Source organism: Salmo trutta, chromosome 13 (genome assembly GCF_901001165.1).
Source record: "Salmo trutta chromosome 13, fSalTru1.1, whole genome shotgun sequence".
In the NCBI taxonomy this organism is placed as follows: Eukaryota; Metazoa; Chordata; class Actinopteri; order Salmoniformes; family Salmonidae; genus Salmo; species Salmo trutta.
Genome location: NC_042969.1, coordinates 10054559 through 10064624, shown reverse-complemented (window position 1 = coordinate 10064624; position 10066 = coordinate 10054559). Strand labels below are relative to the sequence as shown.

At 41.5% G+C, this 10066-nt stretch overlaps 1 protein-coding gene across 3 annotated transcripts in view; it reads left to right on the top strand.

The window, feature by feature from the left end:
• Window positions 1-6550: 6550 nt before the first annotated feature.
• The window catches only part of LOC115205153 (ankyrin repeat domain-containing protein 50), a 45135-nt gene continuing 41619 nt past the window's right edge, over window positions 6551-10066 (top strand). The window contains exons 1-2 of one of the 3 annotated variants that reach the window (XM_029770850.1): window positions 6551-6847; window positions 8103-8844. In XM_029770850.1, the coding sequence (XP_029626710.1) occupies window positions 8342-8844 (503 nt within the window). In that variant the 5' untranslated portion in view covers window positions 6551-6847; window positions 8103-8341. Of the gene's footprint in view, window positions 6848-7745; window positions 8845-10066 lie in introns of all 3 variants that reach the window. The other 2 variants (XM_029770849.1, XM_029770848.1) reach the window with 2 other exon arrangements.

Here is a 10066-nt window from a genome sequence, read left to right as displayed (position 1 = left end):
ATGTTGGTATTCCCTGAACGGATGGCATTCTTGCCAAACACACAATTTCCAACAGCACCTGGTAAGGCTTCAGACAGAGCCCAGTTTAGGCAGTAATTGCATAGTGAGGAAGGGAAATCAAATGCCACCCTGAGAATGGTTACCTTAAGAGGGCCTGACAGTGTAATCTCCTCAGCAATAGCGAAACCACAGTGAAGGTAGGTTGAAACATGGTTAACTAGAGAGAAGCGATGTAGGCATCATGTATATTTCTGAAAACACCGACAACACTAGTGCGGAGCCTTGGAATCGTACAGGGTAGAATTATGCTATCCATTAAGGTAGTGATAAATAAACACTTCATACCCTAACAGTATGAGGGTAAGTCTACATTGTTGAGGTGTAATTGAATTGTTATATACATAACATTGCAAATCAACAACTGAATCTAAACATTTTCCATTGCTTTTGTGTCTATCATATATGTTTTATTGCACAGGCATTTGGCATGTTGTAGTTTGACTCCCAGTGGAAGGCAAGGCAATGGTTGTTAAACCATCAAATTAGTCATAGGTTAAACATAGTCTGTTAAACATATTAAGACTTCTGCAAGTGTGGCAACCTTTGACCTCTTGGTGTGAGTGTGTGTGTGTCTGCGCGTGCGTGTGTGTGCGTGCGTGAGTGCGTGTGGTTAATTAGAGAATGCATGACGCCTGGTACAACCTCGGCCTCTCCGGTACCATTTGTTGAGAGGGTCACCATGGTGCAGATATCCCTGATGGTCTCTCTCCAGTCATCACTAACCTTGATAGTCAGACTAAGCTAATAAGACAAATGCAAGAGACATTAAAACCTTCGTCGCCTGTCTTCTCACACATTTTTTAATATTCTCTCTTATAGTGAAGATCCTTCCCAGCATCCTTCTCCTTTTTAAAAGGCACCAGATTCACATTGTCCCAGGAAATCTATAAAAATAGGCAGCTCGCGACCTCAGACTTTATGGCCTGCACAAACACAACGTGCTGGGAGCTGAACCAGTCGTTAAACTGGACAGCAGTGTGGCATCACATCAGATAGCCATGTCACCTCCAGGTCAGTTGGAGGTCACTGCAAGGGGAATGAAGTGGGACTGTCTGGAGAAGCAGCTAAGGTATCCATCCGCCCCTAATCACTTCTGCAGTTCTAAGAGTTCTAATCAAATGACTTATTATGCCTCATTTCTCCCTGGTTTGATTTATTTATATCACCAGCAGGCCAGAAAGTCTAATCTGCTGGTGCCATATGTCTGAATCAACCCCTGATTAGTGGGGAAGGATGCAAACCAGCAGTGCTGGAGACCTTGTGGCCCAAAAGATTAATGTTACATGAACGCTCATAATGCATTTCTAATTACTAGTAATAAATGAGTAATTACTGTATGTTTTTTTGTCCAACAAAGGTCTCAACCCGCAACCTGTTGGCCTCCATTCAGATCCCTTTTGCAACTAGAATGTCTTACATATTCTAACCACTACTTAAATGAGTTCAAGTCCTTTGTGCAATGTGAGGAATCCTAATGGTGTCAATTACCATGCAAACAACGGTGTAGTGAAGCACCAAGAGTTTATTCTCTCTGTATGATGTCATCACCCTGCACCCAGAAAGATTGCACGAGGGCATCACTCCGCACCCAGAGAGAATGCAGTGCTCTTTCATTGTGAACATCCTTTTTTTTCCTTCTATGGGTTTGTCTCAAGGGACATGCTAGTGCACTATGATGAAAAAGAGTCATTGCACAATATATCTTTCCTCCACAGGCGCTCCTATCTCATAGATCTAATAAGGGGAAAGTAAGGAAGTAAAGAGAGGTGTGAAACTTGTAGCCCTTGGATGAGCCGGTTAGGTAAGCAAAATGCATAGGGACAAAGCAGTTATTTTTTCAAAGGAGTCAGAGAGACATAGAAACAGACAACTAATACTCTATTATGAGTATCCACCGCAGTCTGGGGGTCTGTCACTAGGCTTTCGATTCCACCAAGTCTTTATAAATTATTCAAATCTGCATTGTTTTACAATTCTCACGATCCAATTTCCACGTCCTAGATATCTGAAGATGACATGTTATTGTTTGATGTCTTCTTCTGTTATTTTAGAATTAATAATTCAGCACTCAAGGGGTTATGAATTTACAATGAGAATTTGGGAACGTAATTTGGGAGTGGAGCTGTGATAGAATCCATGTAAACTATTTGGTTTTGTTTGATATGAGGGTACCTTTACATGAGTGTTGACTCGTACAACCCTCGCTCTAATTTCAATGACATAGCCGGATCAGTGATTACTCCAAGAAAGGGACGAAGAGCGGAGATATTTTGTACACAGTAAACAGGGCCTTTGTGGGACAAATAGTAGCTCTGGGAAGTCACAGGATATTTAGCATCGATAGTGGGAGATGTAGCCTAGAGGCACAGAGAGAGACAGAAGACTTCCCCCTCTAGTAATGCATCACACATGTTTGCCTGAATGTTGTGCCAGTTTTCCACTGACGGCCACGACACACTCGCACTCCATGGATATTAATATTTCAGAGAATAGTTGTTGTTAGTTCCAGTCTGCTAGACAACCTTGTACAAAGAGTCAACTTGGTCCAAGAGCGGGGGTGAATCAGTCTTATAAAGTGATAGACCCCACGGGGCACAGACGTCAATTCAACTTCTATTCCACATCGGTTCAATTTCATTGAAATGACGTGGAAACAACGTTGAGACAACCAGTGTGTGCCAAGTGGGACAGCATTATTCTCCAATTCCAGATTTCTTTGGAGCAGCGATGGTTATTTATTTTCAGAGACAAAATGACGGCAAGGAACAAAAGCTTATTTTCCATGAGAAAACTAAATTCATTATAGGTAGACGGATGAAAGTGAACCAAATAGGTTTACGCTATTAAATGTTGTATTAATTGCCTGACTTGGCCTTGGTGTGATTTCTGACATCCTGTCTAATGAAATAATGCCAGTTGAGGTGAATTCACACCGTAGAACAACAAAAAGTAGGCCTATTGCATTTTAATTCCCTGTCCTGATGGCAGCTAATTCATCATGGTCCTCGAAACACAATGATATTTAACCTCAAACATAGTGGAGCTCGCCTTGAAAATGCCAACTGCCTTCGTTGTTTGAGGGGTCGTAGGACTCTGTTGAATCATGCCGCTTGAGTTTCCCTCTCAACTGGTTTCTGTAGCCCTGAGGACTTTGCTCTTCCAAGGATTTTTGTAACTGACAGTGAGAGGAAAGCGTAACACATGAAACATGTTTAGCTCCAATAATGGTCCAACAGCAAGGAAGTAGTGTCAACATATCATCAACATATCAACATATCATCAACATATCAACATATCATCAACGTATCAACATCAACATATCAACATATCAACATATCAACAGCAACATATCAACATATCAACATATCAACAACATATCAACATCAACATATCATCAACATATCAACATATCATCAACATATCATCAACATATCAACATCAACATATCATCATCATATCAACATCAACATATCATCATCATATCAACATATCATCATATCATCAACATATCATCAACATATCAACATATCATCATATCAACATATCAACATATCAACAACATATCATCAACACATCAACATATCATCAACATATCAACATCAACATATCAACAACATATCAACATCAACATATCATCAACATATCAACATATCATCAACATATCATCATCATATCAACATATCAACATATCATCAACATATCATCATATCATCAACATATCATCAACATATCAACATATCATCATCATATCAACATATCAACATATCAACATATCATCAACACATCAACATATCATCAACATATCAACATCAACATATCAACATATCATCATCATATCAACATATCAACATCAACATATCAACATATCAACATATCATCAACATATCAACATCAACATATCAACATATCAACATATCATCAACATATCAACATCAACATATCAAGCCTTTAGAAGATAAAATATTAGTTAAAATACATGCTTGTATCTAAGTGTTTTTCATATTTACAATTAGAGAAGATGGGAGAAGGTCATGTCAATAGGCAGGTTTCCATTGACCCAGGTATATTAAACAAAAGCAATGTTGCAAAAAAGATGTGTAATGGAAATGTCAGCTATAGGAGAAATGTTTTAAAGATCGACACAACTTTTATCAATTCGACAGGGTAATTTTTAAGGTGCGCGGTGTCATCACGTAACTATAAAGCTCCACTCCACAGATTATTCTAAATGCCTACTGCTTGCGAAATCTGTTTTTCAACTATAACAAATTATGTTTCTTTGCAGGACAAGCCAAGGATTGTCTTGACTTTCAAGAATGCCTGAATTGCTTCACCATACTTTTTTGGTTGGCAGATTCATGTTTTAACCATTCAATTATTTCAGCTCTAGGCTGCAGGAGTGCAAGTTCCACCATGGCACAGACTATCAACTATTTATTAATGCACAATTTGCCTAAATGGATAATGGAAACACTGCATTTTTTGTCCTTTTTTTTGTTGTCATTACGTCCAGCTGTTATTATTGACATGAGACAGTTCAATGGAAACGCACTATAGCAGGTCATTTTTGCGTCTATTTTCTATGCAAACGTTCTAAATGTCGCTAGCGTCAACCCAAATGTCATTAGTCTCTAAATGTGTCCCTTTAATGGGATATTCTCATTTGGTAAATATGGTAATAAATACACACACACACACACACACACACACACCTTAAAAAGAATACTTGTTCTTGGACCATGCTCAAATCAAGGAGCCACATCGAGTGATTGCAAATTATTATTCACACGCTGAGCTGCTGCTGGGATTCGTGATTGCCAATTGCATTTTACTCAGAGACTGTTCAGAGAGTGCGAGCGATATTTCATGTAAAAAAAAATCCCTCAATGCCCTTACTGTTCATCATTGTTACATTGTCTTCACTGTGAAATACATTGATTTGCATGCATGATCGTGCAAAAAAACATATATTTTGGAAAGCATGCTGTAGTATTTGAGTGGAATAAGCTTGAAGTGTATTCACTCAAATGTAGGATGCAAATTGGAGTCCACTGGGCTTTGTTTGTTATCTTTAGTGTTTAGATACATTATATTACAAATGTTAGATCTGCATTCTGCATCAGCAAATGGCCAATATCTTTTTGTTTTCATTGCCATTTTAAAGGTCCCATTATTTATGCCTTACATTGCAAGGCAAGGCGGCGCAATATGAAAAGCCAGCAGTAACCCATTAACCTACCCTCTCAGGCCCTGAAGGGCTCAGTGTGTGTTTAAGATACCTATATACCCACAACCTTTTTACAGGGCAGTAGAGCATCCGCTAACATTTCAGTAAGAAATACAAAATGGCAAAGACATGGACGCTCTCGCTCTACATCAGTTTCCCTAAACAAATAACCCGCTGCCAACCAGTATACACAAAGTGGGTTACGCTGTTGACGCCACATTTAATCTGAATATATTTGACATATTTACAAAGGATAATCATTATTATGGCACACAATGACTGCCAAAGCCTGTGTTTTGGGCAAAAAATTTACCCGTTGGTATTTAACTGGCACAGAGAGGGGAAATCGCTGCAATTGCTCAAATTTCGCAGATTGGCTTGGCTGCATTGTTGGATACCCCCGCTGAGCAGTTTGTGCATGGTATGAACAGCAACCTGCAGCTTTACCACACCTTAAGGGAATGAACTCGCAACACACAAGCTCTAGCCGACATTGGAATGGAGTGCAGTGCACCCCTCTTCTCTCACAACAGCGCCATGCAGATGTTGATTCTATGGAGCGAATGGTGTTGTTGGATTTGATGGTGTTTGTCATTTTTTGTGTGAACAGCCAGACGATACGCAGATCCCTACTTCTCTGCAGAGAAACTGCACGGCATACTGTTTTAATGGGAGGTTAACAGCACTGGAGGAATAGACAGAGGAGAGATTAGTGTGTATGTGTGTTATTGTGGTAGAAAGGCTGGGTTCAATATATAGATTTGCTCATCTCCCGCGGTCGTGTCCACTGGGTGCATCTCTATAAACATACCTTCTCCAGATGGTGAGAGTCAGGCAACGCTTTTACAAGAAGGAAAGGTATTTACTAGGAAATTAAAACACTAATTTAGACTCTGTGTGATCTGCAAGAGAGAATGTACCAGGCACAAGCAACACTGTTTTCATCACAATGTGCAAGCATGTGTTGGAACTGCAAAGTCCTTATTTTTTGCCTTTAGTTCAATGGTCAACCTTCATCGGTGATTATAAGGTGTGTGGAAATGTCTGAAACACTTTTTACTCTATGCAACATTGTTGTAATAACATTATTTTAGCATTGTTAAACATCTATGTAAATAAAGAGAAAAACTGCTGCGATGGTTTCAACTCCAAACTTTACACTCGTTATTAATGTCCTATAACGCAGAAAGTCAATGTGTTTATTATTTTAAGGCCCTTATAATGGCGGCTTAGGTACCTATAAAACTCTAATTCCCATCAGACTTTGCGTCCATCCTGCGTGTGTGCTCTGAATGCAAGGAGATAGAATATTAGAATGTTTGGAGGCTGAGAGACTGGTTAAGTATAGTAGGCTGCAGCGCTGTGTTGGATAGCAGGAGGAGCCGCGGCTCCTGAAAGAAAGAGAAATGCAAAGACGCTGATGGAAAAAAAATCGAAGATTGGGTTTAGAAATAGATTAAGCCAATCAAACATTGCTTTTAAAGCATAGCATTTGGTTAGAGAGACAAATGGTTTAACCACGGACACAGCAACCAAATGAAAAGGGGGATTCAGCAAGAGGTGAGAAGCCGTAGGCTATACGGTATTTGAAATTGTAACATTGAAAAATGGGCAAACGTTCCACATTTGCTTGAAGTTAAAAAACACTTTTTACATTGTATTTTACAAGATTGAGGACCGCATTCAGGTCATTGACCTATTCTTTGTTTGTAGGAATGCCATTATTTTTTTATATAGTGTAGGTTTTTAGACTGACTAAAGGTCTTAAATTCTATTTCATTTGAAATGGGTGAGGTTTTTTTGTCATACAAAAGACGGCGTAGCCCGACCAGTCGTTTGGCCCACTTTTCATCGATACCTATGACAGTTTACCCCTAATACATATTTGTAGGCTTTTGCTTGCGGTTGCATTTCTTTTATGAGTTTAAAACTGCCTCTTTGTCATGTATTTCCAAAATGAGAGCGCTGTAGCAGGCTATTGGTTACGCGATGAGGTGGGCGCCTAGAAAACATGAGAAAGGTGAATAACATTTACCAGACACAATACACGTGTTTTAAATTGATATACATATTACACTCACTGTATTGCCGATCTGACAAGAAACTACACTTATAAGCTATTTATTTATGTCATTATTGCATCGTGGGATAGGGAGAATTAATGTCGCTGTATGCAGATAAAGGGGGTCCTCTCATTTGGAGTTTTTCCCCGGATGTGAAATGTTTGCGATTTAAAGCCACCTAGGAAGGACGGGAGATCAGTGAGTAGGTTAGAGATACTGAATGAAACCTTGACAAGAATCCAAGAGTGTGGACCATCGACAATGTCTTGTTAGTTACTGTGTTATAAACACGCTCCCCCATTCTGCAAAGCTATGCATTTTTCCAATGAGAGTGAACTGTGTAATTGTATAGGCTAGATAACAGTTGAATCTGTAATCTGATTTTTTTTTTACAGCAAGGTTCTGTTTATTCCAGGAAAGTGACCAGGCAATCAATGTTATTGGAGAGACCAACACAACTCTGGCACTCTCAAATGTTAATGTAATGGAAACTATATACCCGCTCCAGTTTCCCTATGAAATGTATTAAGGGAAACAAATCACTGACTCTCAGGGCTAATTTTATCAAGCATTGGTTGAGTTTGAAGAGTGGATGCACTCAAAGCACTGTGCCCTGTCATGCACAACACCATGTTAAAGCAACAAACCTGGAATAACACTGAGCATTCAGTCCAGCCAATGAGAAAGCCATGGAAGAAGTTAGTGGAAAATGTACAGTACAAGCCTCAATTGTGACTCTTTTTTTGCCCCAGATATTCAGCGACGTCCCAAACACTGCTTTTCTTGCCCACAGCCATTCTGTTTTCTCAGAAGGGAGCTTCAGTTGTACACTGGCTTTATCACAACACTAAGGACAGCTGCGATCAACTTGGAAAGGCACATGTGGAGGCAAAAAAATGGATACTCAAATTTACAGCTGGCCTACTCTGGGTTGAAAATGTGAGGGCAAGGAAAGCCCTATGAGGAAAAGCCAGAACAGCAGTATCTCAAAATGGCCCAAACCAGTTTGCTGCAGGGGAAGCGCTTTTACTGCAGGGAGTGGGTCTTCCACAAGATCCAGCACTGTCTCCAGGAAAAGACTAATGGCCTGAGTGGTTTGACCAGCACTCCCAGCAAGCAGGCCGGTGCCTCTGGCACGGGCGCATCTAACCCCTGCGGCAGCTCCGCAGCAGGCTCTGGGAAGGCCACCGCCTGGGGGGTGTTGCTGGTGGGGGGGCCTGGGAGTGGGAAGACGGCCCTGTGCACGGAGCTCCTGTGGCCCTCTTCAACCCAGGGCACTCATCGGGGGCTGCAGCAGCAGAGTCTGGCCTTCCATTTCTGCCGGGCGGACGACTCGGACACACTCTGCCTGGGCGGCTTCATCCGAGGTCTGGTGGCCCAGATTTGCCGGAGCGGCCTGTTGCCGGGTTACGAGGAGAAGGTGCGCGATCCAGCGGTGCAGAGCGTCCTGCAGCCCGGGGAGTGTGAGAGAAACCCCACTGAGGCTTTCAAGAGGTAGGTGAAGCCTGCTGCCCCACCCCCTTCCCTCCACCCCCCTGTCCTTACCCCACCCCTCCCACTTTTACTGCTCACACACTTCCCTTAACCCTATCCCAGCAGTCCTCTGTCCCCCTACCCATTGACATAGTGTTTGTGTTGTTGTTTTCCCGTTCTGTGGCATGCTGTGGGACTGTCCCCGCCAGCCCTTAGTTGAGAAAAAGGTCAGTTATTTTAAGTGGCACCCAGGCTCAGTTGGCCGGAGGGAAGAACGTACTGCTTGGAAGTGTGTGACTGACTGCCCTATATGAAGATGTGGGCTGCACATGTGAAACAAAGTACCGTACAGGATCAAGCTCGGTCATATAATGTGATCCACACAGTCTTTTCTCTCTGTAAGACTGGGGCTTTAAAAGGGGTTTGAACCTATATTTTTAAAGGAACTGCCTTGTGTGTGTGCTACTTGCACGACTTGTCAGCACGATGGGTCAACCAGTCTATACTATACACACATGGGATGGAATGCAGTGTTGAACACACATGCCTCTTGTCTGGCCATCTGGTGATGCTTATTGCACCATCTCTACATCACACACTGGGAAAGTGGGTCAAACGTTCAGCAAGGTAAATCATTTTTAAATGGCCAATGGACTCATTGATTTCCCTGGTCTTTTTTTTCCCAAAAGAAGCTGAGGAAGTAGCCCTGTGTCAGTTATTATAGTAATAAGGCCACTATTGATGCCTGGGACTTGACTGTGAAATTTGAGATAAAGGCAGGTTAACATGGGGACATAAACAACCAGCGGACAGACAGAGGTCCAGTTCTGGTCAGTGTCAAGGGAATGGAAAGCTTCTCACAGACAGCATCAACATCCCAGCCTGGCCTAAACAAGTGCATTTCTTTACCGCTTGAGGTTTGGTTCAGACTCTGTGGACAACAGACAGAATTCTTATCCAACGAAGATTACAGCCTTTTGTTTGTGGAGTAAATATGCACTCTGGAGAATGTCTTATCACCATCTCTGGTGTAAAAGAATCTTGGGCTCTGTTGTACACAAATACTAGATCCTATCAGGTTGCAGAAAGTTGGGAAGTGTATCACAGCCAATATCCACCGCTCTATCTTTGCGTTCTGACATGCTCAATAGGCAAAGCAAGCAACGGAGGATTATAAAAGTGTATTCTTTTTCCAAACATAGGGTTCCCCTAATTTACTTAAGAAATGGAATCTAATCTCAGG